This window comes from Vidua macroura, chromosome 23 (genome assembly GCF_024509145.1).
Source record: "Vidua macroura isolate BioBank_ID:100142 chromosome 23, ASM2450914v1, whole genome shotgun sequence".
Classification (NCBI taxonomy): domain Eukaryota; kingdom Metazoa; phylum Chordata; class Aves; order Passeriformes; family Viduidae; genus Vidua; species Vidua macroura.
The window spans coordinates 3,803,305-3,826,955 of NC_071593.1; the positions used below are offsets into that span (position 1 = coordinate 3,803,305).

Sequence of the window (23,651 nt, forward strand, 5' to 3'; positions counted from 1 at the left end):
AATGAGCTCCAAGTGTTTCAACAGAGCTTAATTAAAAATTAAGCCTCTGTCCAGCTGTGTCAGGCAGGTAAGTAGGATCATATCCATTTTACAGATGGTTAAACACACAATAGAGAGGTTAACTGCTCTGTCTGTGGCTGCTCACTGTGTTACCTGTGCTGCTGGCAGTGAGAGCCCAGACCTAAATAAATCATCAGTTCTTGACTGGACAGCTGATGCACAAATCGGAGAAATGGTCATTTCAGCTTCACTAAAAATAGTTTTCTTCTAGTGGCTCTTTTAACAAATGAGAGTCACATAAACTTTGGTCAGCCAAAAAAATCAATTTCATGTAAAAGGAAATCACATCGAACTCTTTTGGTAAACTTTATGCAAAGCTAAGGTCAGAGAGAAATGTGACATTTTGAAATCACAAGTTGTTTTCTGAGGTGACTCAGCTGGAAAGAATTGGTTTCACTGGTGACCTGGCTGGTACCAGGCAGTGCTTTGAACCATGGTGCTGAACTGAGAGTGAGCAGGGACAAGTTCTTCTTCAAGGTGACAGCATTCTTGAACTGCATTTGACATGGTTCATATTCCATCCACAGAGATACAGAAGGTCCTTTTTTTTCCTGCAGACAAGCAGCAGCTGAGCAGGCAGGAGCTCTGCCTTTGGAGCCCTTTTCCAGCACCTGCAGCACCAGGCTCCAGAGCCCTGCTGGGGCTGGGAAGGGCGGGCTCAGCTCCCTCCTCCCCGGGCTGCCCGCAGGAGACCGAGGCTTCTGCAGGGGTTGGAGCCTGAGCTCTGCTCCTTCCTGCCTTGGGGCCTTCGGGAAGCACATTTGCTGGGGAAGATGAAACAGGAAAGCCTTAAAATATGATTGCCTGGCAAAAGATTTTGAGAATATAGAAACTATAAGCGAGATTGAAATGAAAGCAAGCTTTGAGATACCAAGCCTCAGTTACTGAACAACAGGAAAACAAATGCATGGCTGGCTGAAAGTAATCCCCTTTTGATGAAACAATTCCCTCTGCTTGCAGACAGCTCCAAGGGTCAGAGCAGACCCTGCCAGCTTGGCAGAAGGGGTCCAAAGAGTCGTTTTTAGGGTTTAAAATATAACACAGTATGGTAATGTCATGATTCTTATAGGCTGTATGTAAATGCTATAGGATTTGTATCTTGTACTAGACTGGTTAGTGAAAATTAGAATATTCAGTGTGGAAAACGCCAATCACTTGTTTTTAGAATTTTTAAAAGTTTAATAATAATAAAATGGCTATAAAAATAGTGATACAATTAGAGCAATAAAAATTTAGACTTAGGACAATTACAAGACAATAAAAAACAAAGAATTACGGACATCTGGATGCTCTTGGGCACTTAAGCCACAACAAACATGTTTTGTGAACAAAGGAAATACCCTTAAAACAATACACTGTTACATATTCATATATATTTCATGGTTATGCATACCTTCTATTTCAGACAAGAAACTCTCTCTGTTATATGTTAACTGCTTCTTTTAATCCCCACAGGGTCTTCGAGTCTGAGCAAGGCCTGAAGAAATCAGCTTCTTCTGATAAGAAACCCATAAATTCCTCTTCTCTGGAAGATTTAGGTGTTCTGTGACTGTTATCTCGAAGGGAGAATCTCATTCTTTTAAAAACCCCCACATACATAGTTTCCATTTTAACTACTAAAGCTTCATTTTAACTGCAAAACTACATTTACCATACTATTAAAATGTTAATACAGCACTTCTAATCAATATACATTATAAATAATACATTTAGTATTCAATTTAATATTAATATTAATAATATTAATAAATTAATATTTATTTAATTTAATATTAAATATGTTAATATTTAATATTTGTGAAAAGCCAATCATCAAATATGCATTTTTCACAATCCCCCTGTGCGGTGTGCGCCAGGGCTTGGAGAGAGAAAACAAGTGCAGGACTGTGGGAACTGGGATTTCATGCAGTGATTAAGTCTACAGTCCAGCTGGCAGACACAGCAGCTGTTGCTATTACAGTGCTGATAGCATTTCATTTATTTTAAAATCCGATCTTAAAGCTTTAATATCTGATCCATTTTAAATCGCTTCGTTTGAAGGGTGCAGCAGGGGGGATCATCTAGTAAAGAACATGGAATTAAAGACAGACAAGTCTTAGACATCACTTTATGAAACAAAGCTTCCTAAAGTTTTCCATTTAAGATTGGATGTCCCTAATTTTCTAGTGCTGCAATGGAAGGCAGACCAAAATCCTGGAGACTTGACAAAGGCTCCTTTTTGCTAACAGAAGGCAGGTGGAGAGCAATTTCATAACCCAAAAATGATTTCCATTAATGAAGTGAGTGCCCTCACTGACACTTTCCCTTCCTGAGCCATCCTGTTAAGTAGGAAAATGGACAGTTGCCATGAAAGTTTAAGGATGAAGTCTCAGGAGTTTAAGGCAATGGAGACAGAACAGGCAGGGAGAGAATTTCATCAGGAGCTGCAAAGGAAGGCTTGGGGAGGTTGAGTGAGTGCTGGGTTTTCCCTGCTGTCTGTAGATGTGGGCCACAGGCTTCACCATATTCCCATCCCTCAGGAGATTACTGTGTCACCCCTCCGTGATTCAGCTGGGAAGCAGAAATGCTTAGGTTTGGTGCCTGTGCTCAGTCACACACAGCTCTGGAGCCAGCAGCACGAGGAACTTTACTCACTGAGCTGGGTTACAATCCTGCTGTAGCCTGGTGGGAGGAGATGACTCACTGTTTGTTCTGTAAGACTACAAGGAGACACCTTGAAGCAGAAAATGGCTTTGGAGTGCCAGCTTGCTTCCCAGAGCAGATGGCTGGGCTAGGCTGAGGTTAAAGATGTTCATTATGAATCCATCATCAAACTAGGCCAGCGATGGACAGTGATTACAGACAGTGACACCTTCTGTGCCACACAGGGCTGCAGCTGAGTTTTGGGGAGCTGTTCAGATTCTTGCACAGAGCCCTGGATCCAGAGCACAGCTGGAAAAGCTGTAGGGCCTCTGCAATCTCTAAATAATGCTGCCTGCCACTCTAAATAAAATTAGGATTCGCCCCCCAGCGCAGACACCACAAACCCAGGTAACTCCCATGCACCCAGATCACCAGGTCAAAAGAACCACACAGAGTTATTGTCCTTTTTTTTTGCATGAGAATGTAGAGAATAAACACCCCCACCCCACAAGTGCAGAGTTCCCACTGCCCAGGCAGTTTCCTCATCAGGTAAACCAGGGTAGAACAGCAGTGAAGGGGATGGAGCTGCACCACTCTTTACCAGGTGGGATCCACAATCATTTAACAGCGAAATCAGGATTGAAGCCAACTGCAATTTCTTTTGTCACAACATACTCAGGTCAAACAGAAAGCAGTTGCCTACTTTGATGCACTCACAGTCTCACAACCCCCCTGTGGTGGATAATCTACATCCCAAACCCCAAACCTGAAGGAATCAGCCTGCATGAGATACTTTCCTCAAAAACAATAATCATCCTCTAGTCATCAGCCTGATGACTTCTGTTCCCCCAAGGAATAATAAAAATTAAATATTAGGTCTGTACACACTTTCCTGCCATACAATGTAATGTTAATGAATTTATGGTTCAAATACTTTCTGCTTTCATTTATAACCCTACATTGTGGGGTTTATATTAATTTGATTGTTAAAAAAAAGCCATTCTGGACTGAAAAATCTCTAAAGCAGCTTTTTCTTCCAATTTTTGTTTTAAAGACAATTTGTTTTTCTAAGATGGGAACAATTTGCACTCACAACATGATACCATTCTCAGAAACATGATTTAGAATTGGATTTTGAGGATTTCCTACCTCAAGTCAGAAAGAAATACCTGATAATGTATTTCTATAACATTCTCCCATCACCTTTTAGTAAACTCCTGAGGTCAATAAATATAATGACATTTAGGAATTGCCATAGGAGGAAATCAGTGAAACTACTTACAGAACATTCATTTTTCTTATGAAGATAGACACTAGGGGAATTTGGTTTTTTGTTTGCTTGTTAATTTTGGTGGCTGTTTTGTTTTACTTTTAAATAATAACAATCATAAGACAACTGAATTATTTTGGACACTCAGCTGTTGCAGGTTATTGGTCAAGACACTGCAAGTCTAAACTCACAACTCTGTGTTAATTTATAGCCAATATTCCCCACTTCCCTGCCAGTCTGCAGGTCGTATCATCACCATGTGAAAATATAATCTCGTTACAAATAGATTGTAATGTTTACAAATTAGGTAAGTACTCAACAAAGCAACTGTCTTAGGTTGCAAATGCAAGATGTGGCTGGGGGTGTGTATTCCATTGCCATCTGTTAGAACCAGGGGCAGTTTTCTTTATCTCTTCCATGACCCATCCTCCCTCCAGGAGATCTCTTCTGTTCATGGGCCATTAATTATTAATTATCTTCTGTTAATGGCCAGTGAGTGTCCCTGCATGGCTGAGAAAATTCCATCATCCCATTGGGAGAGGCTCCGCCCAGGGGGAGGAGCCAAGCATTCCTACCTGGATACAATCTGAGATTTTGGGACACCACAGCAGCCTTTGCCCACTGCATTCCCAGAGGAGCAGCTTTCTGCCCCACTGCATTCCCAGAGGAGCAGCTTTCTGCCCCACTGCATTCCCAGAGGAGCAGCTTTCTGCCCCACTGCATTCCCAGAGGAGCAGCTTTCTGCCCCACTGCATTCCCAGAGGGAGCCCAGGCCCATCTCCAGCAGCCCTGGAGCTCCAGAGGAAAACTCCAGCCTTGTCCAGGATCCTGCTCCAGCAGAAGCACAGCTGGCACTGCAGGAGGGCTGAGCCCCCATGGAATGGCACTGCTGCCAGCACCCTGACCCACAGGGTGTCAGATTATGTTCTGACTCTGTCAGTGTTGATTTGTATTACTGCATTTTTATTTTTCCTAATAAAGAACTGTTATTCCTGCTCCCATATCTTTGCCTGAGAGCCCCTTAATTTCAAAATTGTAATAATTCAGAGGGAGGGGGTTTACATTTTCCATTTCAAGACAGGTTCCTGCCTTCCTTAGCAGACACCTGTCTTTTCAAACCAAGACAGCAACCCAAAAATAATGTTCTGCTATGAAAATACAAGTCAATCTAATTATGCCTAATTTTCCTTTTTAATTATATTTACCATACATCTCTCTCATCCTTCTGGTTGCCCCTGTATTTGTAAAACCATCAAATTCTGTGCTTATATGGAAGCTTTCGGAACTCAGGGAAGTGTTCTCCCATTTTCATGTGTACAGTTCATAGAGATCCAAAGGGCATCTCATTGCATTGCCAGACTGACCAAAGTGACCCAGGGGTCATATTCTGGTCATTTCCTCCCCTGACCCAAATTCATGTTTGAAGCCAGGTTTTCAAAGGCTGAAGAGTGATGCCAATTGGTGAGAAGCATGACCAGGAGAAGAAAAAGGAGAAGTCCATGCCTAATCTCTGATATTCCAGTGATGGAAGGGTTGAAGCAAAACCTGCCAGCACCATTGTCTGGATGGACTTTTTTGACTTTTTAATTTCTGAGCTGATAAGAAATTTTTATACAGCCTTTTGAGTGACATCTCACATTTCACATTCAAATGAAAGCTTTTGAACAGGCAAATGGTGCTTTGGCTAGGAGCACTAAACTTTGAAAATTCACCTGAGATAAATTTCTGGTGGAAATAGACAATACCACGTACCTGGGTGTGAGCTGGCCAAACTTCAGAGCTCACCACTGCTCCAGAAACTGGTGGAAAAGCAGCTCTGAGATGAAAACAAAGCAGCCTTTTAGCAAACTTGTCTCTGCTGAGCAGCCCTGGCCCAAGCTGGTTCACTCCTTACTTGCTGCCCACCTCTCTGCAAGCTTTTCACATCCCACAGAATGAACAGTAGAAGCCTGCTCCGAAGTCTTTACTGGTAGGGGTTTTGACAAGTCCCAAAAAACCACACTCTGTGCTGCTAACCCAGAGTTACACAATTTCACATGGCTTCAGGGAGCTCTGGGTGGGGTGTGAGAGCTGCTGGGAACTGGAGAGACACAGCATAATTCAAGTCCTGCTTTGTGACAGAGGGGCTGCTGTTGCTCTCTCTGTGTCAGCTCAAAATTCAGTAGTTTTTTTTCCTACTCACTCTTTACAATAGAAGTTGGGTGGTAGGACAGATAGCTGGACCTGTGCTTTTCCTGGTTTGGTTAGTTCTGTGGTGATTTGTTGCTGCACTGTTCAGAGGAAGCACCAAGCTGGGATGTTATTTTAGATACAATTGTGACATGAAGATACAGAAACCAACACCAAAAGGTCAATGTGGGAGTGTGAATCTGATTACAAATCCAGGTATTTTTGTGACAAAGCATCACTAATAATGTGTTTGTGGTTCTCCATAGTTTTCTACAATATTGCTCCAATGGTGACAGGGAGGACATGAAATAATAAAAGATTCTGGTGGCTTGTGTGTCACAGGCTATTTGACACTCAGAGCCCTTGGCAGATCTTGCTCTCCAATAAATTTAATTTCCTGATGTATATTTCTGGTTTCTTCTTGGAAAGTCTACACAAGGATTCAGCATTCCACCACCATCTTCACCACCATGAGTCACAAGGACTTTCCTCCACAGTGCCACGGGAGGCCAATGAAACAGGTTAAACCACAGGTGATCAAACACTGTCCTCTCAGAGGAATGGTTGGATTTGGACACTATCAAAGCCCTGCTCCTTTATTTTGGGGGATGTGAGCTGAACTTAGACATGCCAGCCCTGGAAATAAAGTAATTTACTCACAGAGGAGGTTGGAAGGTCCTGCACAGAGCTGCTGCTCTGGGTCTGCAGCCAGCACAGAGGGACCTCGGCTGGGGAGGGGGGACAGGGCCCAGCTCAGGTCCCCCCCAGCTGCAGCCCCTCCTCTGGGGCTCCACGGGGGGCACAGTTACAGCAAGCTCCAGGATTGTCACACACCTCTGCCCACCCAGGGGAGTGCACACAGCTCTTCCCACAGCTGAAAGACAAGCTCAGTTTTTGCCATTTCTGTGTATGCCAGGCTGAATTCTAGCTGCCAGTGTGCAACGGGTCACTCTCTGCTCTTTGTCTGAGGTAGGAAAGCACTGTGGTCCTCTGTAGGATCATCCAGAGCCACCCCTTTGACATATCCCAGTGCATTTTTATTCCAGTACTGCTGTAAAACCTGGCCCATTAATGTTCATGTCTGAGCAAGAGACACAGCAGGAAAGATGGTGGCTGACAGGGGATGAAATGCTGGGTTTGGACAGTTGTTTTAGGTGATCTTTATTTTAATATTTTGTGGATTAGTTATTTTTAAAACCCGTGTGCACACTTCTAAAAGTCAGACCATCTCAATGACATAGTGCAGATTTGGTATTTTGAGCAGGTTTTGGATCCTCACACATACCAAGCTCCAGCATTTCATCAAGGAGACATATCTGCAGGCAATGTGGCAGCTGCTTCCTGGCTCCTGGAGCCTGCAACGCTTTATTTGGGTCATGCAGAGTGTCTTTCCTTCCCCTTGAAGCAGGTAAAATGTCTGCTTGGTTCTGACAGTGAGAGAGAGCACCACGAAAGTGAAGCTGTTTTAGAAGGGAAGTTGTAAATGAAGAACTTTGCGCAGTACGTTTCTAATCACCGACTGGCAGCGCTGCTGGAGTGAAGGGAAGCTAAATTCAGCTCTCACTTGGCACCACTGTAACTCCTCTGATCCCAATGTGGGTCACTGCAGCCCGAGCAGGGAGTGCAGGCTCACCACATCCCAGCCGCGGAAATATCCCCTCACAGGAACACTCCCCATGCCCCAAAACCTGGAGAGGGGATTAGCTCTGTGTTCCACCTTTGTGGAGCTAAAACTGGATTGCAACACAGCCCTCAGGCCACTCTCTATTGATGATGATGAAATCAGCTTTCAAGGTTTTGCAGGGGATCATTATGGTGATCACTAGTTCTGGCAATATTCCAACAGGAAAGTGTTTTGCTCTCAAGATTCTGTAAAATTTGAAAAATCCCAGTTAGAACGAAATCCAAGTTCTGTCTCACTTACTAGCAATTAGAATTATGCAAAATCAATATTAATAGTTGGCAACTGCTAGTGCTTACAATGAATCAATATTACTAACTGGAGGTGTTCAATAGTCCTGAAACGTACTTTTTTTTTTACTTATAGGGAAAAACAGAATTTAAAAATACCACTAAAGTTTCTGATCCAGAAAAAAACCCTACACTGCAAGATCACTTTGGTGCCATGGAGTATCCAGAATAGCAGCTTCCCAAATAAAGCTTTGCCAAGCCTTGCTCTCCAGCTTGTGCTGCGTTGTGTGGGTGGCAGCTTGGTGTGCTCCTCGCTGTTCTGAGGGTGCCACGTCCCAGATAGAACCAGATCTGGCAGGGCTTTGTGTTGGGTTCAACAAAGAGCTACAAACTATAAACAAATCTGCATCTTCCTTCAGAGGCACCAGAGCAGGGTGAACCTGCAAGTGAGAGCAGAGCCCAGTCAAGATAGCTGAGTTTGATACATGACCTCTGCCAAATTACTGAGCCTTCCAGGCTGGTGACACCAAGCCAAGAGTTCATTACCAGGGGCAGGGAACATCCCCTGGTGACTCCCTGGGAGGTTTGGTGGGACAAATCATTTTGCTAACGGGTTGTGAGTTTTGGGTCCATAATAAGTGTGACCCAGTTTCCTATTCCATGACTGAACAATTTGCACGGCTCTAAATATAAAACTGTTGATAACAGATCTGTATTTGTGGGAAAGGTAGGTGGCTGAGGAACTGCACTGGAGAATGTGTGTTTCCAACCACCCCACAAAGCCTCCCTTAGAAAAGGTGAATCAGGCATGGTTTTTGTCCTTTTTCATTCCCACATACAAATAAACATCAAAACCCAGGTTGAAATTATAAATATATTTGTGTTGTTAATTATCATGGCACTACACAGTGAAAATCATGTAATTTCATTTTTCTTGAAGGAATTGTATTAGAATAAGACAGCATTGATACAGAATAGCCTCTCACTGTCCTGCTTAATTCTGTCTCGGTGTGTTTTCAGAAGTCAGATCCTAACAATGGAAGCAGGAGGTGCATTGGATGAGCTCTCCAGCGAACAGAAATAAACACTCTGTTTATTTATCTGTGACCTCAGCGTGGTGCACACCCAGAGCCAGCCCTGCCAGCCGGGCAGGAGCTGCAGAGCTGCCAGTGCAGCCCCACTGCCCCAGGACAGGGCTGACCCCCAGGGACAGCCCCAGAGGCTTCAGGGGGATGAGCAGTTGGGTGCTGGTCACGCTGCAGGTCCTGGGGCTGAGGCACGGCCAGACTGGGGTTGGCTGAAGGTTTTCCAGCTGGTCCCAGCTGGGTGGGGATCCCCAGGAGTGCTGATGGGAGGTGTCTGCTGGGCCCTGTCACCCCCGACCACGCAGGGTGACTCCCTCCTACTGAGCAAGGCAGTATTTTAAACAAAGAGTGCTTTTTAAAAGAAATAACAGCATTTACAGTAGTTAGACAGATGCTACTTTTTATCAGCTCTAATTACTTTATAATAGCATACAGTCCTTAGCTTGCTTTTTACTACGTTGTTCATTACTTTAAGCCCTCACAGCTACTCTAGATAACAATTTAAATACACAGAGCTTTAAAAAAATATTTCCATTTCAAATATTTTAAAAATATACTTATCCTAAAAAGCTGTCCAGCACTATTCCAAAAATCTCTTGTAATAAATGTCTTTTTAAATTTTAACAAAAATATCTACCATCGTATAGAAGAGCTCAAGTTTTGACAAATCTATAATACAGTCAGAAATATGTTGGGCCAGATTTCACTTTTGTTTATACAGTTGCCAATTTGGATCATGGTGTTCATCTCATTTGGGTTATTCCAGTATAACCAGGAGCAGAATATAGCCCTTAGTGCTTTAAAATAGCTAAATGGACTGGATGCTGCAACAGTTACTGGTGCCGAGCATTACGGGGAGGGAAATCCTTTACTTCACTGCATCTAAAAATGCAAAAGGATGTTAAATTTAGTATTTGTGCCATGACCAAAGAAGTGCCAGGCATCTGCAGTGGATGACTCAGACCCAGAATCATATTCACTTACAGAAACTTTTTTTTTTTTTGCTGAATGGTGCCTGCAATTGCTGTCACTAAATGGAGGATGAATGTTTCTGGAGAACTTTTGTAGGGGGAAAATGCCAACCTTCCTCTCATGCTTTCTACAATTCTAGGAATCATTTTAATTGCATTTTGTGTGAGTCTTAATAGAATCTCCCAGTACTTAGATCTAGGAAAGATGCTATTTTGAATTGCTTCTGTATTTTCAACCTGAAACAGCTCTATTCATCCGGTCATTTTCAAAGTGTATCTAGAACAAGCTTCAAGCACTTATGAAAATCTGCATCTCATCAGGACAATCTGGAAACTCATCTTTTAAAGCATTGGATCTTTTTTTTTTTTGGCTTTTCCCCCCCTTTTTCTTTCAATCTTCAAGCTTAAATGCAGTGTTTGGTTAAGGACCATGGGAATGAACCCGGTCTGATTGCAGCAGGGTACATGTGCAAGAAGAGGTGACAGTCTCAGCTCTGCCATTCCTGCCTGTGACCAGCAGTGGCTAGAAGGGATCCTTACACATTGTGAGTTTAAGTCATGTTTAAAGCTTTCACTCTACTTTTTTTTTCCTCATAGACTTTGGCTGATGATCTGGTAACTGATAAACCAAGGAAACTTAAGGATTTTGACTAAGTTCAGTCCTCACTGTCATCTTCATCTTCATCGTCGTCCTTGCTGGGAGCACACCTTTGGAAGCAGTGCACCAGGGTGGCCAGGAAGAAGCTGGAGAGAATTGCAGCGATGGACACGGCGACCCCAGAGAAGATGATGATGAAAAGGTCTGTCAGTGACAAACTGAATTTGCATTCACTAAAGCTGACCTCAGATAACTCATTCAGAAAGATCCTTCTGTTCTCCACGGGCAGGGAGCACTGGATTTCATGGAGACCTGCAAGGAAGAGGAAAGGGAAACAAATCAGCAGATGAATTCTTCTGTTGTTCTGGGTCAGAGATTGAATGGCTGAAGAAAAGTTTTAGGGTTAATTCCAGGTTTACGAAATTGTACAATATTCAGGGGGAAATGGAACAAAACCTGTCACTATCCAAAAGTGACAGGTTTTGTTCCCTGTCACTTAGCCCCATACCCCCTTTGAGCAGCTCCTGGAAATGAAGTTATTTCATCTGCAGCTTTCCAGGGATCAGGTGTGATCTAGGACCATGATTTGGAGGAATTAAGAAAGTGAATGTTGAACCCTAGATGCATCTAAACCTGGAGACCTGAAAGCAATTCCCAGCTACTCCATCTGAACACAAAACTCTGACTCCAAAACAGGGTGAGAGGGATACTGAAGTTCCTTCCACACCCTTCTACATTACTTTTTTTCCATGTAGTTCCAAACTAGAGTTGTTTGGGGTTTTTTTTCTGGGCAAACAAGAGTTTGGGTTTAATGGATGCTTGTTTGTCTGTGACCTGCTTCCTCCTTTTCTGTCTGGCTGCCCTGAAGCCATGCAGACTGACAGATATTGTTCCTCCCTGCATTACTGGAGAATGCCAAGAGCTGGGTTCTTTGTAGTGAAAGCAAAAAACCCCAGATTTAAGAAGTGTGAGAATACAGCTGGATCCTGGATGGTAAAAGCACACAGTTCACTGCATGTGCCCAGCTCCCTCTTCACGGGGGAAGATCAGGAGAGGGATTTCCAGGGCTAGAATGGAACTCATACTGAAGTGGATAAAGTCTGTAGAGCTGCTGGCAAGGCAGCTTTTGTCTCACTATTAAGGACATGAATGTAAAGGGGAAATGCAAGAATTGTGTGTTAATGACACGAGAGCTGCTGCTGAGTTACTTGATCCACTTCCTCTCTACTGATGATCCCGGGCTGTTCTCTCTGGTTTGGGCCCTGCCTTGCTGTGTGCACACAGAGGACATGGCATTTCTGTCCCACAGGTCTGCCACAGAACCATGATGTCACTTTAAACAAGGAGTGGTGATGATAAGAGTCCCTCTGCTTTTGTGAATCACAGCTTTCCTGTGGCTGGATAGCTGGGGCATGTGATGTTTCACTGCTAAATCCAGCTCCTCGGGTTAGTGCTGCTGCCCTGACTGATTGTCTGGATCCAGCCCAGCCCAGCTGTTGTGTTGATTTGAGAAGGAGTTGTAATTAATTCCACTGTGGAACCAATTATCACCGTGACCTACTTGACCTTGCAATGACGATTGTATTAAATTTTGATCCCTAAAAGCCATCCTGTGTCTGTTGTGTTTGCCTAAAGTTTGTGGCTTTCCCTCTTTCTCGTGCTGCTCTGACTGGGAGGGTCCTGAGAGCTGCCCAGCAGTGTCAGCAGTGTCAGCAGCCAGCCTGGCCAAGGCTCACTGGTTCTGCAGGGACACTGCTGCCCAAAGCCACACTGCTGCTCCCGAGCCCGGCGAGCCCTGGCCGTGCACAGCACATGGGGAACAAGCACAGCTCGCTCTGGAGATCTGTGGAACCTCCTGTCATCGGGACTGACCTGGCAGAGAAAGCAGCTACATGGTTCCAAACATCCTCTGAGACTTCTGGAAGTCTGACCCTGCAATGTTCATGTCTTCTGCACGAGCTGATACCCCGGAGCACCTGAGCACGCAGAGACTGAGGAGATACAAACCTGCCCTCTCCAGCCTCCCCCTGCAAACCTTCCTACTGACAGCTGGCCACCACATCATACTTTCATTTCAGTAAGACTTGGAAGTAGCAGCTCTAGGCATTAATCAGAGTAAGCAAAATGGGGGACTGATGAATATCCTTCCCTATTCAAAACCGTGAGAAATGAGTGAAAAGTTATAGGCTGGAATTTCAGTACCTGTGTCTTTTAAATCAGATTTTAAAAAGCAAAGACTTTTTTTTCAGTAAATAAATATAATCCTGACAGTAATCAAAGCAGTTGCATGAGTGCAACATACTGCAAATTCATTTGAAGAAGAAATTCCTTGCTAATATGAAAAGATCACTGCAGCATTTTGGCAGGAAAACCTGCACCAAGTGAATACAGCACCTACACAAATTCCATTTCACTTGTAGCAAGTACAAGAAAAAACAAGGGTTTTTGTACAACTGTGTTTCTGTAAAAGAGATCAGTCTTACACAGGCTGAGACCTCCTGAGAACTGCTGTTTTCAAAGCATCTGAGCCAAGCTCCTCAAAAGAAAGAGGGCACAGGTGACCATAAGCAACTCTACATTTAAAAATTCTGTCCAACTGCAAAAGAAATTCTCAACTGGCAGCATTTAAAATACTTCTCTGCAGGAGTGATGGGATGGAATATCAGATCTGGATAAGGGAGGAAGCAAAAAAAGAATATATTAAAAAATAAAGAGAGCAAAGAAGGCTCCAAAAGAACACTCTTGTCCTGAGCAGTTCTACGTACTGCAGCCCTTGGCTTTAGAGAAAACTTAGCATGGTAACATTTGCCCAGGATCCCAGACATGGGAAGGAGCTCACCCTTTATTCCCTGCAGCAGTTCTGCCATGGATCAAAGCTGACCCTGTGCACTGTGAGCTCTATTCCTATTTCCCTGATGCTTTCACTTTACAGCACAACACACAGAATGCAAACAGCAGAGGATCTGCAGCACACCAAGGCACTAAGAGGGTATTGCTTGCTATGAGAATCAGTGTACTGCAAAGATTTTGAGACTCATTATACAATAAGGAGAAATAAAGATGCTCCTCTCCATGTAGCCATGGGTACTGGAATCTAGGTCATGTTCTCAAACCAAATAGATAAGATGGGAATTTGCTGCTTGCTTTATTCTGTGACAGCCCAACAGACTTCTGTGGCCTCAAGTTTTTAGAGAATTATTAGTTATTGGAATAACTAAGGTGCCAGAAGATGAAATGCAGCACCACAGAGCAGGGGCCAGGGCAGGGGTCTCGTGGCTCCCAGCCTGTACTCCAGCCACGCTGTGTAGGCACCACCTCTTCCAAAAGACAGGAGTGAGCTGAGCTCTCCTCTCCACACACAGGGCAGCCTCCCAGAGCTGTGCTGCAGCAGCCAGGGCAGACTGCAGAGCTGGGTGCAAGCACAGGGCAGTGGCTGGGGGGAAGGAATGTTGGTCAGTCCTGTTGGGTGGATGTTTCTCTTCACTGAGTCGTGACACTGTTGAAAAACCCAGCACAGCCAAACAGAAGCTTTTCTTTGGACTCCAAAGAGAATTTGGGACAGACTGTTCATTTGGAACAGTCAAGATTAATAGCAGCAGTTCTATCTCTGGTGGCACAAAGAATTTCTCCTTCCAAAGCTGATGCAGGGGTTGTTGCACCACAGCTTCCAACTCTTCACCTGAAAATACCATCACTTGCAGGTCACACAGCTGCTGAGGATGAGAAATGGACAAACCCATTTCATCTGCTTCCTTCCACAGACACACAGCCCTGGCTTTACATTATTTACAAGTAGGCTGTTCCTGTGACACAGGAGTCCTGAGAACTGATGGTTCCATTGGTGCCAGCAATAGATCCAGCTTTGTTCTTTCCTTGGGCAGGAAGAAATTCCAGGCAGTAAACACCCTCTGCATGAACAATGAACTAAAGAATGGTTTCTAAAAGGTGATCAGTATTAATTGTAGGGTGTAGGTTTTTTCCTTTGTGTGATTCTCTTGTATCTAGGCTGGCTCAGTCAAATCCTTGTCCCCACACACAACCTATAGAGGACAGGAGATGCAATTTAACTTCAGAGCTCTGCTTTCTCACACTTTTACTTGAATGGTATTAATTTTTATAGATTGTCTGTGGGGGTTTTCTGCATTTTTTATGATTTATTTATTCTGTAGAATTTATTCTTTTAAAAGACCAGCCAGGATTCTTGCAAAGGGCATGCCAAAGCAGCTTGGTGTTTAGTGCTTGGCTGCAGCAAGAGAGCCTTTGATGACAGTTATATATATCTACCTCATTGCTCCCACAACATATTCAAGGAGTTGCTTCTCCATACCAAACAAAACTGTAAATGAAATAACAAGTGTGAGTGTGCTATAAATACACAGCTTGGGTTATTTTGGTCAGGGCCATCCCATTATCTGTAATGACTCCAGCTGTCCCAAGGACAATGTCACACACCCTGTATCCTTCTGCTATGCCACCAAAAGGAGCAGATGTACTGCACTGGTGCTGATTGCTTTGAAATGCCAGGCAAGGCACAGGTGCTGGATTCTACACAGGCTTCTCTCAACTCTGGGAGAACAAGGATGGAAATACAGGTATGTACCCTGAGGAGCCAATTGTCTAAGTAACGTGGGAAGTGTGAAAATGCTGGAATTCCAGAACCACATTGTTAAAAGGAGAGGTGTGTTTTTAAAAAGAAGAGAAAAAAAGTGTGTTCATAAAGAAGTGATGCAGGAGGGTTCCAGGTAGAGTTATTTCAGTGACATTCCCAAATAGGTTTCAGAACAATATGACTTGGAACATCTTATATTAGAGGAGTACAGCTCTACCAAGTCCAGCAGTTAAACCCTGCCAATAAATCACAGGCAATGAGGCTGCTGCTAGATCCTAAAAACCACGTTGAGTTTGTTTCTGTTCAGGACTATGCCAGGCTGAAATCTTTCCACCTCCTAGAAAACAGAAGCAGCCCAAAACCAGTCTGCATGCAAAAAATGAATAATTTCCTTCTAAATTACTGAAAAGAGACAATCAAGGCTGTAATGCCCCAAAACTATAACTGGACTGATCTCACCATCTCAACACCCCCAACAAAAACCCAGAGGCCCTGCTTCATCTGAACCCTGCTGGGACTTTGCAGCCACGTTTCTCCCAGGTTCTTGTGATCAGGAATTTTTAAACCATCGAGTGCACTGACATTGCCTGCTCCTGCCTGTGCCAGGGGCTTTCCCTGGGTGTGTTGACTGCTGCTCTACTGCACTGTGAGTTTTGGATCACACTCCTCCAGCTAAAGACAAGCATCAAGGGCATCACTTTCTCCAGGTCCACTTGACCCTGTTTTGAAGGACTCCTGGTGTCTTTCTGTCTGCTTATTTCTAGTCCCTATGCTAAATATATTTTTGACTGGAGAACTTCTGGAATTCATTATCATTTCATAGTTATGGTCTGTCTGTTAGCAGACAGAGATTGCCCAGCTGTAATTTTGGATGCTGAGTTAAAAAAAAAAAAAAAAAAGCCTCAATTCTCTTGGGGTCTTTTGAAGTTCATAAAAAGCAGGTACCAGGACAAAGAGCTTCCTACCATTCAGCAATGGACAGCAGAATGAGATAATGCAAAGGCACACTGGGACATGCACAATAAATCCACAGAAATATCTGAAACCATAAATGTTTAAATGAGCTGCATGCACACATGTTCACTACTATGGATACAGTAAATATAAGAGCACTACAATAGGCTTTTTATTTTAGAGTAAAATTGGCATTTGCCCTTTTGGGTGGAATTTAGCTGTTCCCTTGTGTTGCTGAATGCAGTTGACACAGATTTGAAATGTTTAAATGTGGCATGTTGTTTCTTGTGTGGTATTTTGCTCCCAGCTATGGTTTGCCTTAGTCTCCTTAAACACTGTCACAAATGTATTAGATGTATTAATAAGCAATGAGAGAGGCATTGCCTCTGAAGTGAGATGAGATTTCATTGAAAATAGCCTTGAGCGATCAGAACAGTAAAGCTTAAAAAACTTGAAGCCTAGATTTAGGTCCCTAAATAAAACTTTTATGGCCAAGTGCCTGAAAGATTTGCAGAACAGCTTTGGAAGGTACTTTAGCAGTTTTTTCTCAGTGCCTAAATACGAAGTTCAACATCAGGTGTTCACATCTGCAAGTGCTGTCCTCACATCTTCAAATCCGTGAAAGATGGAAGCACTCCAAATAACCTTAGGATGGAAGAAACAGAGTGAAAAGCCAGTGGCAGTCAGATCATTTTACTGAAAATGTCTGGGAGATCAAATTATATATTTATATATGTATATATAGAAACAGATTTGATGTGCTTGTTAAGGAATATAATTTCTGTGAGGAGTTTCTGCTTGAGAAGGATAAAAGCTGCTGAATGTGTGAAATGTCTTAGGGCTTTTAATTCCTTTCCAGGCACACAGATCTCCTGTTCTGTCCTGGTGATGTGGGAGCATGTGCATGATACTGGGGGAGAGCTGATGGTTGCAATGGACAGAACAGCCTGTCCTTGCTAGCTGCAGCTCACTCAGCTTCTATATTGGTACATGAAGTTAAGGAGCCTTCTCTCCACAGCAGATGAACAAATAAGTGCTAATAAAGACTGATAAGGCAAGAGGATTTGTAAAACACTCCATTTCCTTGCTGGCTGTCAGTTCAAATGTTAAACAAAACCTGTCCTCTTGTGTCATGATGACGCTTTGTTTTGAAGAAAAGATTTAATATTTTCTGTAAACTCATTAAAGGCCTGGATTAGTGAAGTGATTGTTTAATTTATAAGAATAAGTTATGCAATAGATCTCATTGGGATTGTAGAGAGAGCCAAGAAGCAAGAGATGGTAACCTCATGGCACGGAATGTCTGAGCAAGCTTAGAAAAATCATTCCTTTCTCCTGGCTCTGGAAGGGTCTGGAGGTAGCTCCTGTAAGGGGCAGCTGAGGGAGCTGGGGGGGCTCAGCCTGGAGCAAAGGAGGCTCAGGGGGGCCCTTGTGGCTCTGCACAGCTCCTGCCAGGAGGGGACAGCCGGGGAGGTCGGGCTCTGCTCCAGGGAACAGGGACAGGAGGAGAGGGAATGGCCTCAGGCTGGGCCAGGGCAGGCTCAGGGTGGAATCAGCAGGAATTTCCCCATGGAAAGGGTGCTCAGGCCCTAGAACTGCCCAGGGAGGTTTGGATCCCCATCCCTGGAGTGTCCAAGGAAGGGCTGGAGGTGGCACTCGGGGCTCTGGGCTGAGGACAGGGTGGGCATCGGGCACAGCTGGGACTTGATGGCCTTAGGGGTCTTTTCCAACCTCAGTGATTATATTTCATGATTCTCACTACACTGATTCACTTCTGAATCTCTCTTTTAGGACTGAATTCAGTCTGAATTTCCTGCTTACAGCCTCACTGTCACCCGCTCTTGGCTTTTTTCCTACCTTCCCTCACTGCCATCCTTCTCCCTGTTCTTTTGCTTTATCTGGAAGTATGCTAATTCACCAGAATTTACTTCTCCATCCATTCCAAAGAGGTCTTGAAAACTACAGAAGCCTTTCAAGTAGCTAAACAGCATCTGTGTTAGTACTGACACTAAAACCCCCTTGGAACATAGAATTGTGTAGCCACCACCCACAGTATTCCAAAATGGAGCAACAGTTGATCAAATGAGCAGCAGTGCTCACCTCATCTTTGGCTACTTCAATTTCAGACATTCAGAACATCTGTTTTATTTATCACAGCACAAATCTATTTGGAATTCTGTCTCTGGCCACTTCTGAACGAGTTTTTCAAATCTTCCTGGAAATACAAATGTGCAAAGGCTACCCATAAAAATGCTCAGTCTAAACCTTTGCTAAAAGTCTTTCTAATACTGTTTTTTATAGAGAGCAGCAAAAATTTTTAATTCTTGCTATGGGTAGTGGGGAACTTAAATAACTAAACAAATAAATCAGTTAATCCCAGAAACTGTATACAACTTCCCAAACACAAGGGGAAGGAAGGAAGTAAAAAGCAAAATGAGGGCAAGATGAGAGAAAGGAGACACTACAGTCACACTCCAAGGAGTACTTAAGTTCTAATTAAAAGTATGTTAAAAATACTTTAGTCATTAGCAAACAAGGTCACAGGCCCAGCTGCCCAAAGCTTCTTCACAGAAAATAAAAATCAACAACAGGAATTTCAACAAAGGCCTTCAATGTGGCCATTGCAGATTAGTTGTACTGCTTTGTTACAGGCATTTATCTGAACCCAATCCCTTCAGCCTGATGGGATCCTCAGAGAGATTCAAGAAATGTCTTTTGCACTAATTTTAAACAAAAAATATCAGCAAAAATTTATTCCATCAAAGCCCTTTGCATTTAAACACTGAAATGGAAGGTTCATAACCCTCTGTTCTGTCATTTGCACCAGTGACAATCTTTTGCTGGCTGAGCCCTGAGTTTCAAAGAGTATTCCTAAAAGGACTAGGTTAAGAGATGAGGAAAAAAAGAAAAGTGCAATTTTAGCCAAGATAAATGTGATGAACAACAAGCTCTGAAAGCAGAAGAAAACCTGGCCAATATGAGAAGTTGCTGAGTGTATTTTTGTAGACCAACTTGTTCTTTCAAGGTATTTTTTGTTCTATGAGTTTTATGAGTTTTGTTCTATGAGTTCTATGAGTTTTGTTCTATGAGTTTTCATGGCCCCATGGAGTAAAACATACTATGAAAGTTTTTATACTTTTTAAGGATAAAGATCTTACAGCAACTCCTCTATTTCCAAAAGAAAATAATCCCAAATTCTTAATATCCATTCTCCTGCTGATGGGAAGGCTTTGATATGTACCATTTGCCACCATACACCATTCAGGTGCAGCAAATGCCTGCACAACCAAACATCCTTCTACAGAAAATCTTTATAACTGTTGTAACACTCTGACCAACAGCAAGCACTTTGTCTTCTCCAGGGAAAAAAACTTTTCTATTTTTTCCACTTATCACCATTCCACTGCTCTTCACAGTTCCTTTGCCTTCTTTGTACTATGCTCACTAATTTGTTTTTAATCAATTACTAACCAAATCAGAGGGGAAAATTGTAGTTTTGTTTTGCAGCATGAAAAAAATGCTGGATTTAATTTATCTTTATGATGAAAAAAAAAATGTGTTTGCTGTTTTAAAGTGCTAGGTTTAATAGCAAAATTTTAGTGCTGTTTTTTAATAAGTCTGCCTGCAAATGTGCCAGGATGAGGGCATCATCTGGGGAGGGTATTCACCTAATGCCAGTTAAGCCTGTATTTAAAATTTAGGCTAGATGAATAAATGCTGAAATCTGTAAAATTATTGAAATCCCAGCTGTTTGTTGGATGAGCAGAGGCAGCTCAGCTGGGCAGAGCCTTTCCAGCTTTGCAGCCAGCTGGGCAGGCAGGCCAGCAGAAGTTAGAACTTCACAAGCTGCTTCTGCTGCTGTGCCAGGAGGAAAATGGAGGCTCCTGCAAAACTAATGAGTTGAAGTACAGCTCTTGTTCATATCACTGAGTCCTCCAGAAACCTTAACTACAGAGGCACAGAGCTTCAGGATCAATTATCCAGATTTCAGTTCACAGAGACAAAACTCCCCTTTTTAAATCAACTTGGTATTTCTTTTGTAAAAGCCAAGGGCAGCTTGGGCTGATGAGTTCCCTGCAGTGCTGCAGTGGGAGGTGGAGCAGTGGCTGGGCTTGGTGAAGAGTTCAGCTGCTGAGGGACTTCCCTCAAACGGGCACATTCCACTGCTTTGAGCATCATTCAAGGTGAGGAACTTAAGGGAATGCCCAGACCCTAAATCTGTCTGCAAATGTCCTTCTCCCAGTGCACCACAAACTCTCGAGCTGCTGCAGAATTCCAAAGGAGAAGCAGCCAAGATCTTTTCTTGGGCCCTGGAAATGCATCCTTATCTTTCCTCCTGTATTTCCAGACAGAAAGCCTGCTGCCCTACTTATCCTGCTGTGTTTACTGCAAGAATCCTTCGTCTCCAGCTTTACAGAGCTATCAGGAGCAGCCAGGGAGTCTGAATGCTCAGTGTTTCCTGAGTTGCCCTTCCCACTGTTCCCAGAAAAGGCCAGACAAGTGTGGTCTTGGATGAGTGAACCAGACAAGTAACACTAATTTAATCAGTTCCTAATGGGAATCATGTTGTGACATCAATAAAACTGGAAACTGGGTGTAAAATGCTATCAAATCATAATTCTAATAATTTAACTCTGACTTTCCAAAAGTTGTTTTGCAAGGCATGCGACTGTGGCCGAGTATTCCCAAAAGTCATTGGGACAGTCTTTCCTTTTTGGGGTTAGTTTTGCAGTCACCTTTGTGGAGAATGTTTTGGTGCTTTATTAAAGGAGGCAGTGAGTGTTTTTGTGGCAGCAGCTCACAAGAAGCCCTGATGCTTTTCTGCATCCGTGCACATCTCTCCCTGGCATGGCTGGGTGCAAAGAGAGCAGGGTGCTCACTCCAGGCAACAAATCCAAATCCTTGCAGGACACCTCTGACCAAATCAACCACTGGAATATTTGCTCCTTCCTTCTTTGTCTTCCCAAATCAAGTCCTAGTTAAAGTTTGGAAGATCTGGATAAACTAGTCATTTTTCAGCTATTTGGCCAAAACACAGCTATGGATGAGGGAAAACTGTGGGAAAGCATCTGTGAGCTGGGGAGACACTGGGAAACTGGCAGTGCTGCAGGAAAGCTCACTCACTTGAGATACCCAGACAGAAGTTCAGATACACTTTAAAACACTGAGGGGGCAGCAGAGAAAGAGGTAGGACAGACTCAAACTGAACAGATCAGGATCTCAGTCAGAATCAAGGGGAACAGCCTGCAAAAGTTCAGTAAAAGCCTGGAAAAGGTGAACTGCTGTGTGAACTCATGTTAACATTAGAGACAGGCAAATACTGTATTTAAATTGAGCAAACTTAAGCTAAAGCATCAGGAAAGGTGGGATAATAGGTTTGGTTTAGAAAGAATCGAGATCAAAGTTTCACTGACACAGAGAGGAAAAAAAAACCAACACTTTTTCCTCAAATATCTTCTTCACTAAAACAGCTGACCTACAGCTAAGAATATTCAGGGCAACATAGATGAGTGTACTGGAAAGATGCTACCCAAGGTCACAAGCATGGGAAGAACCTGAATAACTGCAGAGGCAGAGCCTGGAGTGCCAGGACACAGGAGAACAACTTCAAACTGACAGGGAGTAGGTTTAGATGGGACATGAGGAAAAATCCTTCCCTGTGAGGGTGGTGAGGCCCTGGCACAGGTTGGCCAGAGAAGCTGGGGCTGCCCCATCCCTGGAAGTCTTCCAGGCCCGGTTGGATGGGGCTTGGAGCAACCTGGGATGGTGGAAAGTGGGGGGCCCTCCCCTCTGGGGCCCTCCCAAAGTTTCCCTGCTCCCAGCAATCTGCCTTTGGGAGCAGCTGGTGCTGCTCAGTGCAGGAGTTTATGCCCTGGTGCTTGTTGGGAGGCATGAACAGTGAGATGATCTCCTGCTAAAGCTGGATTAAGAGAGGCTTTGGGGTCTGGTGGGACATGAGTCTGGATTCCCTAGACATAGCAGTCTTAACACTTTTATTTTTTTCCCCCCTGTGCCTTTCTAAAAATTACTGGCTCAAATACCAGGATTATATATCTTGCATTTTGGGGGGTTCTAAAGCCATTTCAATTTATTTCTCATATTGGAAGCAGTGCTTTTTTAATGAAAAGAGCCCAGATTGAGATGCTGAAGTATTTCAAACACAGAGCATCACAACTAAATACTTCCAGGAAGGAGCTGATGATCACAGTTGCATAAAATGGGGATTTAACTCTTTTGTAGCAGCTTCATCAGTAAAATGAGAGGAAAAACAGTTTTCCTCAGGAGCTGGCACAGAATATTTAGCTGCTCAAAGGACTTATTGTAGAAAATATATTTGCCAGAGAGAAATGAAGTCTGGAAGAGAACCAGCTGTGTGCTGAATGAATTTGAAAAGGCTCTTTCACTGCCTATGCAAGTTTAGTCTATAAATCAAAATTATTAGGGCTTAATTTTTAAATTTTATTTCTTAAGTGGGAGGAGGACCTGCTGCTAAAAGAAGCCAACATGAATTTAACGGGCTCGTTTGTTGAAAGCATGCAATGACAGCCTGAGCAAACTGCAGGCACACAGACAATGGGAGCAGGGACCATCCTGCCCTCCCAGGCACACACAGACACACAGACTGCTCTGAGAGCCACAGAGCAGCTTTTTTACCTTTCTGGAGCTTGGATGCATTGTCCTGTATCCAGCTGAAAAGATTGGCAAAGTCACAGTCGCACACCCAGGGGTTGCCCTCCAAGCGGATGGTCCGCAGGGAGGGCAGTGCTTCCAGGGCTGCCACGTTTAGGCTCTGTAAGTTATTGTCATTCAATTCTAACACTTGGAGCTGGTCCAGGTTCTCAAAAGCAGCCTCGTCCACATCCACCAGGTTGTTGTTTCCAAGGCTCAATTTTATCAGTTTCTCTGCTGATTTGAATATCCCAGCATCGAGCTGTGTTAAATTGTTGTAGCTTAAGTCTAAATACACCAGTTTGGTAGAACTGCTAAAAGTGCCCTCTTCTAAAGAGGTGAGGGAGTTATTCCTGAAGTCCAAATAGACTAGATCTCCATAAAATATAAAGAAGTCAGCTGGTATTGCCTGAATGTTGTTATCAGCTATAAGAAGTTTCCGTACATCCAATGGAAAGGGATTAGGAACACTTGGGAGTCCTTGATCCCGGCAGTCTATGGTGTGGTAGTCCATACAGCTACAAACAGCAGGGCAAAGATGACCCCCGGGCAGGAAAAGCAGGCAGGCAAAGCCAGCAAAAGGAAGGAGGCAGGAAGGAAAGCATGGCAACATCGTCAAGGATCTGGAGGCTGTGATGAGCACCACTTCAGGAGAAAGACATTTTGCTCAGCTGAACAGGAGTGCCTGGTACTTGTGTGTGTGTCTGATTGTATCCAGGAGATCACATATCAT

At 43.6% G+C, this 23,651-nt stretch overlaps 1 protein-coding gene across 1 annotated transcript; it reads right to left on the reverse strand.

Annotated features, from left to right (window-relative positions):
* Positions 1-8,892: 8,892 nt before the first annotated feature.
* On the reverse strand, positions 8,893-23,651 carry LRRC38 (leucine rich repeat containing 38). Its single transcript, XM_053997549.1, is given in 4 exon segments — positions 8,893-10,998; positions 22,904-23,569; positions 23,572-23,618; positions 23,620-23,651. Coding segments are annotated over 4 exon segments (999 nt in total). The 3' UTR covers positions 8,893-10,744.